This window comes from Diachasmimorpha longicaudata, chromosome 9, assembly GCF_034640455.1.
Source record: "Diachasmimorpha longicaudata isolate KC_UGA_2023 chromosome 9, iyDiaLong2, whole genome shotgun sequence".
NCBI lineage: Eukaryota > Metazoa > Arthropoda > Insecta > Hymenoptera > Braconidae > Diachasmimorpha > Diachasmimorpha longicaudata.
The window spans coordinates 6,399,274-6,420,681 of NC_087233.1; the positions used below are offsets into that span (position 1 = coordinate 6,399,274).

General features: G+C 38.7%; 1 protein-coding gene across 16 annotated transcripts in view; it reads left to right on the plus strand.

The window, feature by feature from the left end:
- The window catches only part of Ome (omega), a 173,916-nt gene that overhangs the window by 68,498 nt on the left and 84,010 nt on the right, over window positions 1-21,408 (plus strand). For 4 of the 16 annotated variants that reach the window (XM_064127302.1, XM_064127303.1, XM_064127310.1 and 1 more), the window contains one exon: window positions 7,382-7,447. The exons of the other annotated variants lie outside the window; for them this stretch is intronic. In XM_064127302.1, coding sequence (XP_063983372.1) covers window positions 7,382-7,447 — 66 coding nt within the window. The remainder of the gene's footprint in view (window positions 1-7,381; window positions 7,448-21,408) is intronic. 16 annotated transcript variants of the gene reach the window in all.

The window sequence follows — 21,408 nt, forward strand, 5'->3', positions numbered from 1 at the left end:
GTTAATTGTCATTACGTCTCATGTTTCACCCTCTCGAGGTCAAATTCTTTTCCAAAATTTATTTTACGTGTCAACGAACATTTTTAGAATTTTTTTTGATACTCAAATACTCCAATTTTATTTTACATTTATTATACGAGAATGTAATATCCAAAAATTCCCTCTGTGTACAGTTTATTCCTTACTTTACTTATCAAAATCCTCCATTGATCATTGTCACCAGTGACAGTCCGTTAACATCCTATTCACAAACTCTGTAGTTATGTCGTCATTTATATTCTTCCTAATTTCTTGAATGAAGGTGTGAAGTACGTGGACATAAATCATTTGAGATAAATGGCTCTGGGGACAGGGGGTAAATGAGAAAAGTGTGTGAATAAAAAGAAATTAGTTTTTTAAACTTATGAAAATAGAAAGGCTACTGGATGAAAAGTAGATAAGGTGGGAAGCATGTACTTTCCAACAGCAAAGTTGCAATATTGCGGGGCAAATTAAGTAACCATAGCCCGGGTCTCTTGTACACTCGTTACGTAGAGAAACACCGGATATGGTACACGAGAGAGGGAACTATTTTGTATTCTATACCTGGTGAGAGGTGCGATGACCTACTGAGGGTAACTGGGTGACTACATTGTGGGATCAAAAGTAATTGCTCGTCGACTGTCCGTGAAATTTTTTTTTTTTATTTTTCAAGTAGAGAATTAACGTATCGTCAATGATAGTGAGAATTATTTGGTAATAAATTAGGTAATTATTCACGTAATTCGTGAATATGTTTGTGATTTTTGTGGAAATATTTCCTCGTCGACTGAGATTAACGCACATCGTAATGCGTTCGTCGATGCAGATTCCATCGATTTCCGTTGATTTTAACACACCCCACGAACATATTTGCAGAATTGTTCTGATGCGTTGATCAAGTAATTTACCATGTTCGTGAGTCACATCATCACTTGGCCCTCCTCTTTCTAATAACAGTCATGGTTGTGTGTAACCTCGAATTTGGAAAGCTGTAGCTAATTGGTAATCCGTAGTAACATTCAACAATACCGGAAGGGGTACAGCTGCCGATTAATTAAGCCACGTATTCATGGGTCAAACTAATGTCCTCTGCTGCTAATAATTCGCCGTTGGTAACACAACGGCATTTGGTGAGGGAGTTGAAAAGAGAGGGGAGAACATTTCAATGTGACCACGAACATCGGTTACCACTAGGAATACCGCGAATTTGACAATTCTACGGGCTCCGTTACACTGAGATACGATTTGAGCTTGTGAATCGCGTTCTGTCCCAGATTTTTTGGCAGTTGAGAGTAATTAAATCCCTGACGCCAATTTGGGGGAGTAAATTGGGTTATTTTTGATTATATAGGAATTATTTTAGGGGATTGTTGATCTTTATTGAACACACGAAGAAAAAAAAATCAATAAAAATCCGAATAATCGGGAAATCCCTCGACTTCAGAAGTAAAGGATTGAAGAAATAAATATTTCCCTGAAGCAAATGGATATTTCGTGGAAATAATTTTTTTTTTCTCAGTAGTAATCTCCGAAAGATGGAAAAATACTCAAGTAGATAATGCGGTAAACGTGCAGCCCTCCGGCATAGCGGTCACGTGTTGTTCAACCGAATAAATACGGTTGGTAGATTGTAAATGGAGTAGGGGGGTTAGTTTCTCTCCAAGTTTGCTCAGCAGATAAAAAAGAAAATGAAAAGAAGTACGTAAAGAATTCAGATTGAAAACGAGGAAGAGGTTGGAGCTCACGGAATATAGGAACTTCACCACATAGGCATTCTCTTGGCTCGATTCTTGGGATTTGTACCGTCACTAACGCAATTGAGCACGAGCCCATTGTCTTTGGGGCTTTTCTCTTTCCTGGCGAACTTTTTTTTTTTTCCACATCTATCGGACTCAACTCGAGATAATAACGTCTGTTTTCATCTTCAGGTGCTTTATTACATTGTTTACTCTCACAATCAGTCTGTTGTTTCAACCGTTTTCCCATTATTATTGTTCAGTTAATTCCGCTAAGTCTTCAATTACTTGGGGCTTATGGAAAACAATTTTCTATAAATATTCTACGATGAAGGAAATTTTAGGTTAACATTTTACCTCCAGGGGTGAGACGAGGGACGAGGGGTAGTTTTATCACAAAAATTAACCCCTCAAGTATAATTTTTCCAGCAAAATTTCAACTAAAAAGTGGTTTATTGCTATTTCCTCCTTTAGTTCGCCCTCTAAAGGCCATTTCCATTCCATTTATCCAAAATTTATTTTCATGGCTCTGGAAAGCAATCTGATACTCTTAATGGTATTTTAATAAGTTTAAATAAATTTTAAGGTTTCGTTACGTGATGTTTACGTAATTTAAACCAATTATTTATCTCCGTAGGGCGATCAATCGTTATCGGTAATCAGTGATCGGGATATCTTGTACTATTCAAGGCCATCGAGAATGTCAGAATGTCCACATGAATCGATTATATCAGGCAATTTCCCGTGATTGTTACGAGATTTCTGTTATCCAAATTCAAATGTCATGTAATGTCAGCAATCACTGCCCCAGTGTGAGTGCGTTATTTTCCTTTGGGACTTGACAATTGAATTAATTCAATTTTATTCACTCGTGATTTGATGGAATACTTTTTCTTTTTAATTAATAAGTTGGTCGTGAATGGGGTGAAAATTTATCGAATATTGACAAATTGATGTCACTGTAATCCGTTGTCTACCAGATGCACATTTTCCGTCAAGTAACGGTGGATTGTTCGTCGTGAAGAGTAACTGCAGGTACTCAAGAGGAAATTCGATAAACGTTAAAATTCATGGCGAACTATGGAAGTTAGTTTCACGGGCTATTTACCTAACCAATCGATGCAGTCGATGGGAAAAAATATGTCTAGCTGTGGTGGTGAATAAATGGGGAGGTTCCTATCTGACGATCAAAATGCAACCGATTGGGAGGAAGATGATTGTTGAGTTTACGGGACATTTGAATTGTGATTACAGGGGTTGAGTTACAATCAGGGAAAATGATCTGATATCATATGGTCGTGGGGAATATTTCCGGAATTCTTGATGGGGTTGAATAGTACCAGATGCCTGGGTGAATGATGATGGATAACGACGATTGATCGATTCGTTGAGTAATTGAATTTTATTTTATTAAAAAATGTGGAGGTGGAGGTGGAAAACTATGAACCGTATTTTTTTCGTTGATTGAAATCCACGGTGCTGTTATTATTATTAAAGTGGTGGATGGGGGGGGGGGATGAAAGGTTTGGAGGGATCAATGACGAGGAATCGGATTTTTTTTTTAATATAAAACCAGAGGTTTGGAGAGAAAACAAATAAAAAGCCGCTGGAAATTTTAATCCGCAGTTTTCAATTTTTATCATTTATTCTACACATTACGGGACAACATTCGATAAAAATCAATTTATTATTATTAAACTTGATTCTGGGTTAGAGGAATTTTATTTTGAGAAAATAAAAATTATGTGTTGGAAATGAATTTTTATCAAAATCAGAAAATTATAGTGACGGTAATTAGAAAAGTCAATTTGATCATGTGACCCCTCTGGAAGACACTCCCTCAACTGACTGTAATTGGACTTTCCAGTGACAGTGGTTTGGGAAGTGATGCATCCATGGGTCATAGCACTCTCGATGATGTTGCGCTCATATCGGGTCCAATCTGCTCAGGCTAATTGTAATTGAGAAGCTACTAATTAGAATGTCAAGCTGACTGATGAATCTCGATGTTATGTCATACAGTTCATCTTGGAGGTAATTGTAAATCCTTGGGTGGTAATGAAGGATAGTTCATTAGGGGGAGTGGGTACACGGATTTGGTGTGGGAAATGTTTTGGGATTGATTAGCCGGATGGAAGTTGTACTTATGAAATAACACGATTCGGATGTGCTGGAAAGTTATGAAGTTCCTGACGTTTCCAGTGGATCATTCCAGCTCCACTAATTTCTCACCTTCAGTGCGTCAAGCTGACGGTTTATTTTCGTTTTTTTTTACAAGAAAGTTTCAAAAATAATTAAGACAATTTTTCGTAATTTCTGGAAATATTGAGCGCAGGTTCTTTCACCTGGAGTTTTCCAGAAAAAATAATTCTGATATTTTCCTCTCCGTTTAATGAAGAAGATGCAAATTGTGGTAATGAGAATGTACCATTGAATTAGTTTAAACATTCGATGTACAGTGGAAAACTTTTTACTCAACCTAAAACATTGAGATATATGTACAATGTACGTTGAGTATATTTTTGCCCGGGGGTTTGTATGTACCCTAGAGTTGCATTACCGCTTTGGCCACTAAGTGTAGATGCCGGGCGCCAACGAACAGGCGTCGAGGAATTATACCGGACTTCTACGTCGTTCCAGACTACAAACACTAACACCGGATACAACTGCACCGAGTGGAGGAGATGCATTCGTATTCTCACTACCCCTCAAACTCCGAAACAAGAAAATTACAGTTTCCACCATTCTATCCAAAAAGTTGGGTTTAACCTCTTTGTGAATTTTCTCATTATTGAATAATTAATTTGGGAGACGCCCGGCAATGAGGAAACTTTTCCAGCAGTTCGATGATTGAAGGGGATCTCAGGAATTCTATTGTATTTGATTCAAGGTCTTTATTTTTTTATGCAGTTGAGATGGAAAAGTGTCTGAAATTTCGTTCCATAATTTCTTTTACATCGTGGACCCACATAAAATGGTAAATCCATATTCATTGGTTGGGTTAACATTAAAAAAACACAACGACCGTGAGTTAAAAGTGCTATTGATTTTTTACCGAATGGTATTTGTTCCTTGATTCTTGTATTGTTGTTTTTCCGAATGAATTCAAAGATTGATCGCTGCGTCATGGTAGACTATGCCAGTCAGTCCGGTGGAATGAATTACAGACGATCAATTATACGCGACGCTGGCGGTGTGATGATTAATCGTGAAGCAATTACAGTATACGTTCCACCACCCCTCCCAATTTAGATCAAAATTTGTTTTCATCCATTGATGATCGTAGAATGGCGTCGAACCCTCCATTTCACGATAAAATCACCTCTCTCACTGGCCTTTTCTTTTCTATCCAAGAATGCAGCTATTCCCTGGGAGTTTTATTGGATTTGAACTTGGTAATCGAAAAAATCTTCTCCAAGTTCTCTCAATGTTCTGTTATTGGAGCTGTGGTCTGCAGAAATGTGAGAGAGAAAAAAAAGGGGGAAAAAAAAATTGAAACACCTATATTTTCCACTCGACGTCAACGGATTCAATCGATCCCCGAGAGCTTCAACTTTCAACTTCACATTCTCATTTTTTTCTTGTCATTTTGGCTTTTCTCTTCATCCCCCAATATTATTTTTAACTCATTCATCGTTTAACGGTTTGGTGCTTTTCATAACGGTATAAATTCCGTGGTAGAAAAAGTCGGGGTAATTAGCGCTTTCCTTTGAATATTAAACTTCTCAGTAATTAGGGAAGCGTTTAATCCACTCTGTACTATCGACTTTCTTCGGGCCATCAATTATTGCACGTGATGGGAAATGCTTGGGAAAACTTTGACATAATGTGATTATATACCGCACTTTGCAAGAGGCATTCATCTTATTTTGCAAAATTTCAGAGTTTTTGGGTTTTCCAGAATGAATTTTTGAATTTTTATCGAACTCTTCTGTCTTCGTATGATATTGTGCGGTAGCAAAGTAAATAACAAAAGAGTAATAACAATTTCATTTGGTAGTCGATCTTTTGTACTTGTCAAAGACTCAGACGATTCAAAGTATTCTCTCAATTTTATCCTCTCATGGTGTACTGTGCTCACTGTCAATGTTGGATAATAAACGAGAGGTCGAGAAATGCACCACCAGAGAAGACATCATCCTCAGTCGGTCCATTCACGAATAGCCCCGTGAGCTTTTGCCTCTTTAAGAGACGAAAGAGAAAGAGCTTTAAACATAGACGAGAGCTCTTGAGACGTGAGAAGAAAAGTATGGAAGGAGATGTAAGGGAGGGGGTGTGAGGGAAGGGGGATAGAGATTTAAAAAAATGAAGGAGAAAAGATGAAAGACGGATTTACCCTCGTACTCATCCAGCAAAATAATAAACGGTTTGTTCAACTGTGGAGTTTTCAAACTTTACTTGAGACTTACGATGGACTTAAACGATTTATTTCTTAATTCAAGATTTCGAATTAAAACAAGAATAACGAGGAGGCCAGGCTCTCCACAGTTCTGAGAGCCATTTCTCTTTTTCTCGAGTACTTTTGTTAATTTATTACGAGGACATTTCATTCTTGAAGGATCCCTCGGAACATTACCCTCTCATTTCAGTGATATTCGTTGAAATAAAATTGAAAAGTCGATGGAAATAATAATTTGTTAATTTTAGAAATTTCTAAAAAAATATCTGCAGCAAAATTTGGGGGAGAAACAAAATTTTTGCAACAATCCCCTGAAATTGTACATTAAAATCATGAGATTTTTTTCACAACCGAGAGATTTCGATCCCTCCAATCGTCAAATTTCAATTTTTACCGGAAATTTATCTGTTAAGGAAAAATGAAAATTAATTTGAAAATAGAAAGTGTACGATATCAGTAATGTTATTTCACTTTCCTCTCAACTTGAATTTCATTTTCCTTTATTCGTTATTATTTTCACACATTTGCTCCTGTGACAGAATGCTCACTTGGCTTTTCCAACGCACGTGAAGCGTGAGTCTGGTGGGCAAGACAAGACACGTATCCTCAACTGTACTTTATACCACTATTATCCATGCTTTTTTTCCTACCCTTCTCCTATCTACCTCCTTCTTTTTACCCCACCCTCACGGTCCCACGACTATGTACATTTGCACGCCTCAGCGATGCGACAATGGCACGCCCATTGTCGAGCTTTTTTTCTTTAAAAGTTCCCTAGTTTTTTCATCCTGTTGTTAGGGAGTGTTTATTTTTAAGAAAAACATCAACGTTTTTGTATCAATTTTTCGTGGAGATCTTCGGGCGAAGTTCGCACATTGTTCTTGACAATTCTATCTCAAATCTAATTACAAGTTATAAATGTCAGGGGTTTGGAAGACTGTCTAGGATCAAAAATATTGTCAATTGTCTCGTGTGATGGGGAAAAACTTGTGCTCAAGACAATTTAATTCCTTTCAAATCCGATTGACATAGAAAATATCGTAATCAGTTAATGAGTAAATTCTGTTTAATTTAATAAAATTGTGTAATGCGATAGTCGATAATGGGGAGAATAACACGTAGTCCATTAATAGTAGAGCGATTTTCCACTCGTTTAACTAATTACTTAATGATGTAAATAACAACACGACATTAATGAAAAATATTCTCTCTCTCTCTGTTTCAGGTGAGTACCTCACGATCAATCAAAATCTCCCCAATTTCCGGATTTACCTCTCAGTCATGGATAAAGGTAAACTTGATGAAAGCTATTCCCTCAATTTAGATATGTAGAACATCCATAATTGTAGTCACGCTCTGGTGAGGATAATATTGCGACCGAGAGATGTGTCACTTTATGCAAATAAAGTGATCACCGCTCCAGGCATTTCACCCTAGATAATGCAAATGAAGCTTTTCCAAATATCAATTTACCCTTTCCCGTTTGGTGACCCAGCAACTTCCAGTAATGTACATCATTTTGCTGAGTTTAGGTATGATTTAACATAACGAGTATTCAAATTAATTACTCATAGCCCCTGTCTCGTTCATTGTTAGCCCTCACTCACACCCCAATTTCATGAGATTTTGGATAATTCATTACTGGAAGGGGTTGGGTGGTTTATTTGGTGATTATTATTCGTGCGTATGCCAGTGTAATCATCAAGTCGAGCTATAATTCTCTGATAATGAGCACACAATGGATCCTGACGAAATCGCGAAGTGATATTGATTTCGTTAAAATATTTCTTATAAATGATTTTCTGAAGAAAAATCAGTTGGTGGTGCCGTAAACTCTTCGGGAAAAACTTTAGCACATTTTTCCAACACTTTCTGAATAATATTCCAAAGACAGATTTTTTTTTCCGCGAGTAATGACACTTGTTATCGTAAACCAATTATCTTTTTATACTTGAAATGCGTTAGACACTCGAATTGACTCAATGGCATTCCTCCTAGTAGAATTGAGGACTGAAATTTTGATACGTATCGTCGAGAGGATGGTGGTCTCAACGAGGCCATCGACCCCACGGGGGAAATTTCCACCCTCCACTGAGCCCTCCCCCACCACCCCCAGGCATATTTCCCGATTAAATTCTGCCACTCCAGCATGACTATCCGAGAGTAAACCTTAAAAATATTACTATTGTACAACTGTTGTCTCCAATTTTGGTTCCATTCTCTTCAAAATAATTTAGCACTGTATATCCCCAGTGAGACAGATCGTCACGTCTGATTCTGTTGGCATGAAGTAAGTCTGGAGGTTCGTTTGCACTTTCCAAGACAAGGGATTTGTTCTATTTCTGTTCAGTATCGGATGGGAAATACACTGAGAGATTACAGATGTTTCGGATGAGAGATGGATACAAAGGGCTTTGTCATGACTAGACAACTGCCACTAGTATTAGACTCCAAGGCATGATCGGTCTCTCTTCTTTATTCTACACTCTCGATTTATGTTCAAAGCTTTTGTGGAGTCTCCTCTAGGATGTAATCAATGGATATACCGTGTTGACAAGTCGGAAAAGCAAATTGAATAAGACAGAAAGATATTTCAATTTTCGTTTTTACACCAGAAAAAAAATTTATAAAATTGAGGTGGAATTTTTTATTTGATGTTAGACAATTTTCTGAGTCAATCAATTATTTTTATCGATTTCCATCGATTTATTCCACTGATTTCCCATAATTTCTAGAATTTTTCGTGTGGGTTGTCTATTTTTATTTTTATTTTGAGTTTTGAGTTTTAGTAAATGAAAAAAATATTTTTGTAAGTCGGAAATTGACGTAATCGATTGGTTAAAGCGATCACTTTCTCGACCAAAGTAAATTTGAGTATTTAGTTATTTTATATGAGGTCACGTTGAACTGGCCTTTTCAAATTCTGCGGTGAAACTGAAATACTACATGTGCTGGCGCCAGTGCATGTCGTTATTTATGGGCTTCGGTGCTGTGTTCGTAACTAACCGAGATTTACAAGTGGATCCATTAATTATTCAAACAAGTTTTGGTTTGGTTTAATTGGAAAATATTACGTAACAAGTTGAATATTTTGATTTATTAGTTTAATAGATCAGACGGATGAGGAGATTCGGGGGAAAAGATGAGGACAAAACATGTAATTTCATTAGACTCGGAATTTGTTGACTTCTATCGTGAGGAGAAATATTTGGGTTGAGTTGTTTGGAACAATTTCTGAATACATCATCACACGGAGAGAGCGTTAAATTAATTTTGTCTGTGACATGATTATTATTACACTCATCCTTGTGAGAAATTTATTATTTCACGTCGTAATTTTGAGAACAAACTGAAAAATACGGATGACAGAATTAAATTATTGCGAAGTTTGTTCAATAAATTAATGTTGGAAAGGTACAGAGACAGAAATTTTCGGGCTCATCGTGAGATACAAATTTTTGTTGGTCACAATAATTTATTCGCATAAAATCGTAAGGGAAAAATGAAACAAATACCGGCGAATACCCCACGTGCCACCGAAAAACATTGACTACCGTAGAGGACTTTTCCGGCTGGTTTACACCAAAATCCAACAAAGCTTTGCAGCATCAAGGGCTCAATTCCAGGGGTTCGTCCGAAATATTCGATTTCATCGAGGCGTTATAAGCTGGCCGCGTTTCCTGGAGCTTTATTTCCAAATCCCGCTTATCCTCACATTTTTTCTCGGTTTTTTTTTCTACTAACGAAAAGAGAAAAAAGATCGGAAATAACTCAGCGAATAAGCAGAACTCTGAGAAGAGTTCAACCATGTAAATTTGAGATTTTATCCACAGGTAATAATACCGTTCTTTATCATCACCAAAAACTCTAGCCCTCCTCCTCCTCCCCCTCTGCCCAACCCAACTGTAAACAACGCAGATGGGCAGTGGAGATTTAATTTCACAGCCAGAAATTTCAATTCTACCCACCACTCATCCCCACCCCCTTATTACGAACAAAGAGAGATAAAGATAAAAAGGTCGAGTTCCATGCACTTTCGACAATCCCTCCTCAAACGTATTTTCAACTTAATGAAGTGTAACTCAAACCCGGATAGAACTTAATACTTTTATATCAAAGTTTTTCCGTAAAAGTTGAACTGCAGAGTTGGAATATGAAGAGAAAAAAATGTCACCGGAAGTCGATCAAACTTTAAGAATAAAGTAGTTTAAAATGTCTCTGTCAAAAATTCATTCTTCTATCACCAATACTCAATTATTCCCCTTCTTCTATCATTGCCACTGATGGCCCTATACCTCAACGACACTAAAATTTATTCCCCCCCTTTCCGCCCTCCCGTCCCATCGAGGTGCACATGAGCGTCACGTTCGCCGGCTGCGCCAGACATTTTCCCATAATTCGTGAATGTCCTGTAATTAATAAGTGAGAGGAAAAAAGAACGATCTCTCCACTTTTTCATGGTAAAAAAAAAAGTACGACATATAGTGCTCATACCGAAAAGATAACGGAAAAAAAAATTCTGCAGAAACATCTCCCCAGTTGGCTCTCAGCGTTAAGCACAATTTTTCAGGATTTTCAGTTGATATTTCACTGTAATCACCGGTCTCTGTTACACGTATAAAAACAAACGTAGTACCTCTCATTCCAAAGTACCCCATCACAATTCCCATTCAAAGAGGCAGAATGTAATGGAGAAAAAGAATTTAAAAGAATAATTGAGAGAGGTTGTAAAGTCAAAAAAAATCTGCGAGACCGAGGAGCTTTTCTTCAATATTGCGACTCAATTTTATTAGTTTATCTACAAAAAAAATTTTAGGTAAAAATCCGACCTCCAGGGGGTGAACCGAGGGATGAAGATTAATTTTATCCCCGAAAATTAACCCCCAAGTCTAATTTTTCCACCAAAACTCGGTCGACGATTTTTCCGCAACGTTTTGACAGCTCTTTGACAGACAGAAATTTTCCAACCCCAGTAGAACACCTAAAAATCCAACAGAACCAGTTCACCCACCATCTCATTGACAAATTTTTTTTAACAGTACTGGGTACCGGTTTAAATTAGCTCAAAGTTAACATTCAACTGAATTACACATTTTCATCCTTGACACCGTGACGTAAACCTTGTTGTCTGCAAGCGCGTCACCCGTGGCAGGAATCTCTTGTTGAGACCATCCCCCTCCTCACCAGGGCTGTATAGCATACGTATTTTTATGTAAAACAGGAGATTACCATTCACGAAACATGTTTCGTTACCGTCAGCAATTTCCCCACGGCAAAGTACCCCGTGTCGTCAAGCCACCCCTTCCCTACCCACCCATCCACCATCTTTTATACTTTATTTTTCACTCTGTTGTCATTCTCCAACGCTGTCAAGCTTTCCAACTCGTCTTTGTCAGTGGTCCACGTGAAGGCTTTGGCCCTGAAGAGGGCTTCAATGAGGTACTCCATAAAAATTGCTGGATCGACATACTAGATTTTTCACGGTAAATTGACGGAACTACCCCCTAGCAGACTGTGATGCGTCTCTCACATTACATCATTTTTTTTCACTTCTTCTTCATCATTTCTTTGGCCCATCTATTGAAAGGGCCACTCTGTCTTTGTCTGTCTCATGGCCTCCGAAAATAGCTTTGTCGTGCACTTTCACCCAAGTGGTGTACATAGATCGTTGCACCGGACACAGCGGCCCTTGGTGAACATCCACGGGAAACTATCTATCTCCACTCGAGGTAGAAACTTGTGAAAACAAGGCACGACGCGTTATCTATGCCAAGTTATAGTACCATGGGTATCAGCATCTTAATCATCCGATACGATACTCGTGAAGAAAGTTTGGTGAATTTGTTGGTAAAGATTGAATAATTAATTGAATTCTTTCCAACTCAGGGAAATGAAATTTGTGGAGAAAATGTTGGTGGTTATGGTTGATTTATGGGGGTGAATGTGGAAGGGTGGATAATAAGGGTAGATATAACGACAGGAAGTGAGTCAATTATTCGAATAATTTATTATTTAATTAGATGATGAGACAGATGATTCATTAATGTGGTTTTCTAGGTTTCGTTAGAAAATTTTATCCTGTTGGTGCAGTAATTTGTTAAATTCTTCAAGAACTCGCTTTAAGTTCTTGTTAGAAAAATATTTCATTGACAGAATTATATATTTTTTTATTACCCTTTGATTCAACATTCGTGATAACATTCGCTCCCTTGGTTGCACCCAATCACAATATAATGAAGACCTTCACAATGTTTTCATTACAAATTGTGAGGGAAACCCGTTCCTCATTGTTTTTTTTTCTCCCTTTTATCACCCTCTTAGCTCGTGAAATCAGGGCTTGCACCGGTAAAAAAAGGGATAAAGGTACAGCCGTGACTTGTTCAAGGGGTGAACTGTGTAAGGGTGTAAGAGAGAAATAGTGCTGAGTCGGCGCGAAGCCTCGACACTCATCCCTACGGTGACGCCAAGGGGTTTCTTCAGCTCACTCAACCCTCCACTCCACAACGCGAACCACAAAAGCCAGAACGACTCTTGCCATGTCGATGACTCGGCATTATCTATTCAAAAATATCGTCCATCATTCTCGAAGAGACGCGATAACGATTGATATTCGATAGTAACGAGGCTTTCTCATTCGATATTACTCGCAATGCGAGACTAGAATTATTTCGAGATAATTAAAAAAATACGGGGAATTTAGAAACGAGTGGATTGGTCAAGCTATCGATTTGTTAATCGATCTATCAATTTTTTATGACTGTAACTAACCTTCATCCCTTATTTGCCCCCTGAACATCCCATTTGTACCTGAAAATGTTTTTTCCACCCCTTAGCAATGCAAAATTCCCTCAAATATTGATGCAACTCTCAAGTAGATATCAGAAGTCAGAGCTCATACAGAACAACTTTCACGATCATCAATTTATCTCTATGATTTCCGTATACAACCGGAAAGGAGCATTTACTTTGAAATACTCCACTCCCTCTCTCCTACATTTCAGGCTCAACCATTTGGTTTTCGTTTCACCATAAAAATCTACTTCGTATCTCTCTCTTCTGCCGTATTCCATTACCAGTGAGACACACAGCTTCAAGGATGGACGACAGGCAGTTTTCTCGTGGTTTTATTCCCCGCAGATGCTCACCCAGCATGCCAAGAGATTTTTCCACCCTCCCTCCCTTCCTCCCCCCGTCCGACCTTATTTTTTTATTTTTTTTATTTTTCACTAGAACCTCTTCAATTCTATTTTCATTCCTCGGTACCTTTTTATTTTCCTTTTGACTGCTACACTCCATTATCGTTCGCAATTGAACATTACTAACGACAGCAACCACATCCCCATTTTCAAAGTCTCGCCAAAGTCTCTCATTGGTCCACCAGTGAAACTTATTCCTTTCGTCATGTTGAATTCTTTATCATCCCTTGGACTATTCTCCGGTAGTTTCTCCAAAGCGGACGTTAAGTTTACCCTCCCCCCTCCTCAGGCAAAATTGCAACGGATGTTCCAGAAGTGGAGTGAGAAATAGTGATGTTAGGTACCAGTGAAATTCGAAAATATATCTCCTTCCAGTTTCTCCCATTCGAGCCTCTTCAGATTTCTTTAGGTCATTTGGGGTATATTCTTCAAGAACCCCTGGCAGTAGTTACTGAGTGCTTTCCAATTTCCGGTAGTATTGCAATTTACGGACGAACTTCTCCTATCGTTTTTCCCCTCAGGCATTACCTGCATCAACTATCGTGTTAATGTGGGTAATAATTTAAATATTGGTGAAGCAAAAAGTTATCATTTTTGAAGTCTTTGAGGGAAGTTGGATGGACAAGTTGGAACCACAAGTGCTGGTATAGTTTGGCAAAGCTGGAGACTCTTGTTTATTAACAAAGACGATGACAAGTGTAATATCGGCTGTTGGAAAATTAACTACATCGGATTTATTTAAGTGTAATAAATAGATCTCTGTGTAGGGTACGGAAATGAATAGGGGTGGAACAGAAGTTGGATATCCGACCCAAGTTTTCAACGGATATAACAACTTCAACAATTGTAACGATACTCCATCACTGCGTATCGTTTCATGGAGAATTTACGTGCGTTCCTGGTAACTGTGATAAGGAACTTTCAGTGCTCCAATGTATTTCAGTGGGAAACTATAACTATTCCAGGTTTCAGTTATATCCTTTCTAACGATTAAGCCATTGACAGAATGGAGATCCGTTTGGAGAGATATATTCGTTAAGGGTTTCTTATTTAATGAAAATTTGAACATTTCAAACTTGTGGATATCACTCGGGAGAAATGTTTTGGTCACTTTTTAACGATGTCCTAAACTAAAGTCCTAAATCGATTGCCATCAAAATTTTTTATGATAACGAATGATGCGTTCACCCGATGCTCGTTGATTGAATCGTCCAAATGACCTATCGACGGTCCCTCAGAATTGTTGCTCTCTATCGGAGAGATGAAATGATCGGTAGATTTTTTATGACGTCGCATGAGGGCTCAGAATGTTGGAGGATGGGAAGTCCTCTCAAGTCCGCTCTCCGTTTCGATAGTCGCGATATGAGTCATTTAAAATATTCATTCCGGGACATGTGCTAAACCCATCGAATTGCTAATTTCGATCTCAATAATATCGAGCTTGAAAGCCTCTATCTCTAATATTCACTTCTTTAATTCACGCTTCACCGCTTCACCTCATTTTGCGTATTTTCCTGCTCGAACGATTCCTCTCATTTATACAAGAATATGAATCGAGAAGTACATCACGTCGTGATGCATAATGAAAGGATCGTGAGAGAAGTGTCCCCTGGAATCGCTCCAGGACTCCTCGAGGTATCGATACACGAAAGGAATCCAACGGGTATTGGATATCGATGAGATGATATTATGAATTTCTCGTCCTCACGAATTATGTCAAGGAATTATGTCAGCTGTCAAGTCTCATTTCTTCCCTCCGAGTATACGATTTTAACATGTGACGTTCGATATAAAAAAATGGAGTTTAAAATTCTTGTTACGATCGAAAGAATCGAATGCAGCAATCGATCTGAAAAGTCGCTCACAATCTAGGATCGATCACATACATTTAAAGAACACAAGATAAAATCATTCGCGAATCATGAGAATTACTTTTTCCGATGCAGTGGCTGCAGCTTCCGCCCAACATTCCATCAATTCTTGCCACAGTTGGCATCTTGTCCCAACATTTGGCTCCTGTCCAGAATCCCCCTTGTCAGGATCGATACTCCTGGTTTCTCGATCTTCAATCGAATTTTCAATGAACCTCCCTTCATGGATTCTAACCTCTCCTGGTCCATCAAACTCCAGAAAATAAAGTTAAACCTCAAAGAACAGACAGTAAATTTCCGTCGAAGCCGTCGTTTGATGAAATTCTTTTCTCACCCAGCCTTATTTCCCATATTAAAACTTTATCGTGATCAGCATTTAATTACCACCGTAAAAGTCGGTGTAGCACAAAGAGGATGGTCGATATTCTCGAGGAGCAAGAAGTTGATCAAAATTTTCACTGTTAAACGTAAAATGCTTTTCCACCTTCAACGTTCTTCTACCCCATTCCCATCTCACCGTTGTTGCTCGTAAAGTCTCCGTCGATGGGGCAATTCGGAGAAATCATCGGCGAGCAGCGTCTCCAAATGTTAGATAGTTATCTGAAGATGGCGGGGGTGGCTGAGGGCGAGGGCATAGCTGAAGTGTTAACGACGGAGACACGAAACGATCTCCGATAATTTCCTCGGGTGCTTTCAGTCCGATTGTAATAAAAGAATGAATAGCATTATCCATTGCATCGTTGCATGATACGTGAGTGGCTGAAAATTCAAGACATCTCAGACACTCACCAGACCGATTTTTAATCTTATATCATGGCTATCGGTATATACCAAGACATATCACATTTACGATCTCAAGTACTCGAAAGCTTTACGATAGAATATCGCAAGTTCGAATAACCGATGAAAATTCAATTCTTTCGTGAATGACTTTCACGACTTTCGTCAAGTCACATCACAATCGAAATTTTATCCCATCCCTATAGAACATGGGTAAAATTGCTGTTCAATTCTACGCTTAAGGCATCAGAAATTCTTCAGCCCTTGAAAAAAATGATTTCTACACCTGACACCTCATCATCCCCTGCTGAAGTTCAATTCACAACCCGAAAATCCATTCTCTTTCTGTCATAAAAAATTTGGTGCTCCTGTGATAGCGACTGCAGCACCAGAAAGTCAGTACCGAGTCTTTTGTCAGTGTTTGTGGTCAATGGGCAGTATTTCCAGGAGCATGACAGACCTCAGGAATTTTTCCCATATTTTCTGCCCCCAATTTGGCCCACCGTGTCTCTTCATGACAGCCTATCCAGCAAGTGCATCCTCAAAGTTCTCTAATATAAGTAAATTGAATGAAGAAAGCTCCTCCCACTATTGTGTCGTTGTATACGTAAGCATGCAGAAGCACAGTCCTCGAGTTTCCTGCATATATCCAGGACAAGCGGCTTCACTTTGCTCCGGACGGAGTGTGTCTAGGGGAGCGTGAATACCGGTAATACCTGGGAAAAGCGCCCAGGACTCCACCGTCCTTCCAGCATTTATTATGTACCGCTTCATTCCCTGTGATATTACCCTCATTCAAGTGTCTGTGTTTAGACTCCAGGAGTCAGAGTGTATATTTCCAAAATCTTCTTGGTTGTACGTGAAAGCTTCCGTGTAATTATTCTAGCTAATGTAACGCATGATTCTGGTGGTTACATTTGAGGACAGGACGAGGGTAAAATGACGTATCCTTCTGCATCTGGATACCTTCTTTGATCATATCGAGTTCTGGAGTATGACTTCACATCAGATGTGAAAGATACCATGCGGTATAAGCACTTAATTATATCCAATTAGAAGTTTTCTTCGGATGTATTCGCTGCGATAGTCAGCTGTCGTTGGGGATAAAGCTCCAGTTATTCTTTATTTAATCAGCTAATTTGCACTGTTTTGATGTCTTATACACGATAATTCGTCGAGTTGTATGTGCAGACTTCAATCAACCTGATGAGTCGTTCAATATTGACATCACTCGGTGTACAGAGCTTGTAAATTCATCCACTCCCTCCTCGGTGAGACATTCTAACGATGACGTACGCATAAGTAAACACTACAGATTATTCTCAATCTGGATTTCCAGTGGTAATTAAATCCGTATTCCTTGATTACATGTGGAAAGAAAATTTTGGGTAAAAACGGGGAATGAGATGACAATAATAATTTTTCATGTAAAATTTCTTTCTGTGCTTTTATCACTTGGTGAAAATCATTTGACAAGTTATAAACGGTTTAATCAAAACTCCGATTTTGATAAAGAGTGTAATTAAACGGGTGTTCCGTTTCTCGTAAGGTAATATAATTTTGTCGGTTTATTAAATTGTCGTCTGTGGGGATGTGTGATACAGCGATTATCACGGTGTGCTTATCAGGGTGCAATCAACAACTAGGGGTTGAAACTCAGCCCCGAAGCTCGGCACCAACTTTACGTTAAGGGACAACTCGATAAACTTTGCAATCGACGCTAGTCATCGATCCTACCAAGTTTTAACGTTATGGATACTGATAATTTAATTCTCTTGTTATTTCACGGTACGTGAAAACGTTCTAGTTTCCACGTCAATTTTATTTCAGTAATTATTTGTGCGTCATTCAGGGAGAAAGGACTTTTGTACTGGTGACTATGACACAGGGTAATTGTAGTTCTATGGAGAGCGATGGGGATGACGGAAATAGAAAGTGAAAGTTTTGGCGAGGGGTAATTGACAGGGCGGATATTGCTGTTTCCTGCGATATTGAGGAAAACCATTTTGAACATTAGCGGGTAATGATTTTTCTTGACAACGATCCTGTCAGTCAAGGAGAAAGAAATTTTGACATCTTGATGTCAATGTTGGTTTTTTGCGGTGAAAATTTTGACGTAAAATTTTATCACACAAAGAGAACTCTCTTCAAACACTTTACATCTAAAATATGTATCATCCCCAAACGCATTTTGCCACATAACGTAATGAAATCATTTACAGACCAATGAATTTTCCCCCAGCGGCGAACCAAAGTTGGTGAGTTCAATGTGGTATACAGACAACGGTGCTAGCAATGGGGAGCCACGAATGTATGGAGTGCTTTTACCTCAGGGAAAACTACAGTGAATGTGAATGCATACCCACAGATGCAGAGGGTGGTTTTGGTATTGCCGTGAGGGTGTATACTATGGGGTTGCCGCACGTTTGACGTTGTGTACGTATGACATAGATGGAGTCACAAACAAGATCCCAGTGGTAGTGAGTAGGGCTCTGAATGCAAACGTGTTGTAATAAACTTACGTGAAAGTTGGATTAGTCTTTTTTTTTTTTTTTTTTTTTTTCCTTCGGTGGATTCTGTGCAATTCGTGAATGGATATGCACAATGGATGAATTTGAATTTCGTGTCATGTTTGCTGAGATAATGGGGAAACTTATCATGTCAATAACGTGATATGATAGTGGGTGAATGGCTGCTCATCCGGAATCAGTTGAGAATATGGTACTGGTGGAGCTTTCTGATTAGCTTGCAAAGAGCATCGGAAAGTTCTGACTAGATGTTACCAGGAGTATCTGGAGAACGAACTTCAGATTTGACTTTGCTATTTTCGAAATGTTTCTCTTCACCTTTTGAGATTTGATACTTCAGTCAAATTGGATTTCTCGGTGAATTGAAGTTCGATGAAACCAAAATCACTTGTCATCAATTCGTTGAATGAAATTCCCTGTAGATGAGGAGTTTTCGCATTTTCTATTTAACCCCAGGTCTCCACCTGGTCCGGTAATTTTGAACAGAATTCCCCACTGATCTTAGAATCATCAATATGTCCTTTAAGCTGCAATTTCAGGGCTGACTATGACCATTGAACTCATCAAATCGGATTCAAAATAAATCTTGAGCTTTTTCGGTTTCCCTTTTTCGAATTTTTCGAGTGTCACCTCGACCTGCAGTTTTCATACAGAGACCATTTCGTAGATTAATCCTGCAAGCTCTTCATTACGACCAATTCCCTATAAAGCTACTCCGATAAATGAGCTTTCAATTGATGTCTCCATAACCCACTAGAATCTTTACGACTGTTCGATAGTTGAAAACCCCGAGGCCTTAAAACGAACGTTACTAGAAAAAGCTCAGGAGCAGAGAGCGGGATTCTTAATGCAAATACACTGCCATAAACTTACGTGAACTTCCGTGATTTCCGCTCCTTAAGTTCGTTCGATTCACGAATCAATGTATACGATGGATAGATATCAATTTCCTGTCGCCCTGCTGACATGATGAGAAAACTTATCATCTTAATAATGGAATGTGTCCTCAGATGAATAGATTCCTCTTCAAAATTAGTCAACGATACCAGACATTTTTAATCAATTTTCCAAGGACATCAGAAACTTCTGCTTATTATGCATTATCAACAGCTCCCGGAGATCGAATTTCAGATATCACAATCAACTTCCTGGACAGCTTTTCTTCACCTCCCCAGATCTGATATTCAATCTAGATTAGTCCCCACGTGTGACCCAAAATTCACCTCAGCTCACGTGTCAGCTCATCACTTTTTCAACTAAAATTTCGTTTATCTAAAATTTTGTGTCATATCATCCCAAAAGTTGGTTCACCATTACCATCAACGTTCCTCCTACACTACCAAAAATCAATATTCAATTGATGCCTGTAATTCAATACATTCTTCACGACTGTTCGATACTCGAGATTTGCAAAATTACCCGGGTAACACGTGTCCTCTAAAGACTTAAATAAACGACTGATTGGTGGAGAACGAGCTCACGATATTGCCCTAACGAACCTACACATACAGCTAACCGAAAAGGTAAAGAGAAGGGCGGTAGAAGAGCCATCTAATCGTGAGTATCGCAAGTGAGATAGAGCATTAGTCGTCGTAGTCGTCGACAAGGCAAGACACACCAGCCGTACATTGGCAAATTCCGACGAAACTTTGACCGTAAAGACACCCTAATTCGATTATAAATGGTAGCCATTACCGACACGAGCGATCGCTGGAAGGTTGTACTGAAGGTAGTAATTTCGACGTATTATAACGTGCACAAGCTTCTTACACAAAGCTAATAAAAACAAAACCGTTGGCTGGTTCGCTAGTCTGTTATTAACTCAAAAATTCATCGGTTAAAATAAACGATTCGCTTACGGAATTTGGCTTTTGTGTTGGGTAATGTTCCGGCAATTTGTTGAATTTCATGAATTTGAGGGTGGTAATTATCTGAAGGACTCACTTCTATTTCACATGAGAGTTTTTAACGCACACAACAATAATCCCGGCTCTAGTCAAATAATTGAATTAATGGGATTCAATCTGCGGGATAATTTGAAGATACTTCATGCTCAGGGCACGTGATGTAAACAATGAAACATGATTGCTGTAGGCAAGGGTAAATAAAATCAGACGAATTACCTGGGGAAATAGCAGCGTACAGTAATTGAGTTGAGGCTATTTCATGGTTCAAGTGTACGGAAGAGAAATAACTGGAATAAAAAAACCTAATTAATTAAATATTTCCATGTGCCTGGATCGGTCAACATTCTGCATACGGGTGGAAAAACCGTCGAATTTCCCAGTGCTATTTTCAACACAGAGTGCAAACCATCGAATGAGTTGGCTCGTACTTTTTCAAACTGCTTCAGCTGAACATTTTACAGTCTATTGTAATAAATTTGAAAGTTTAATTGCAGAATCAGCTTGGATTAATTACAATGTTTTGTGCTGGAGGGCAGTAGTGCTGGAATTTCTCGATAAAAAGTGATGAGCGGTTGGGACGAGCTACTTTTTTTTTTTTATCACGTGCATGGAAAAAAAAACATCAGCATGGGAATTGAGGACAAGGGTATATAGGCCTGGTATTTTTTTCATCATCAATAGATGGCAATCTGTTGGAAAAAAATATGAAAAATTGGTCCATTTGGCGAATTGAAGTTTTATTCTGCGATACGTTTTCGATTCTCCTTTTCATTGAGAGTCATTCGTCTAATTAAATTCATATCACTCGAATCTTAGGGTTCTACTGATTTACCAAACGATGGGGGTTGATTAGTCCTCCATATTGATTACTTCCGATCCACAATTTTTAAATTAATCCTCGTGATTGAGCTTTCCCGGGGGGCTGTTATCATTTCGGATTGATTCCGCATCGTTGGGACCCTGGGGGGTG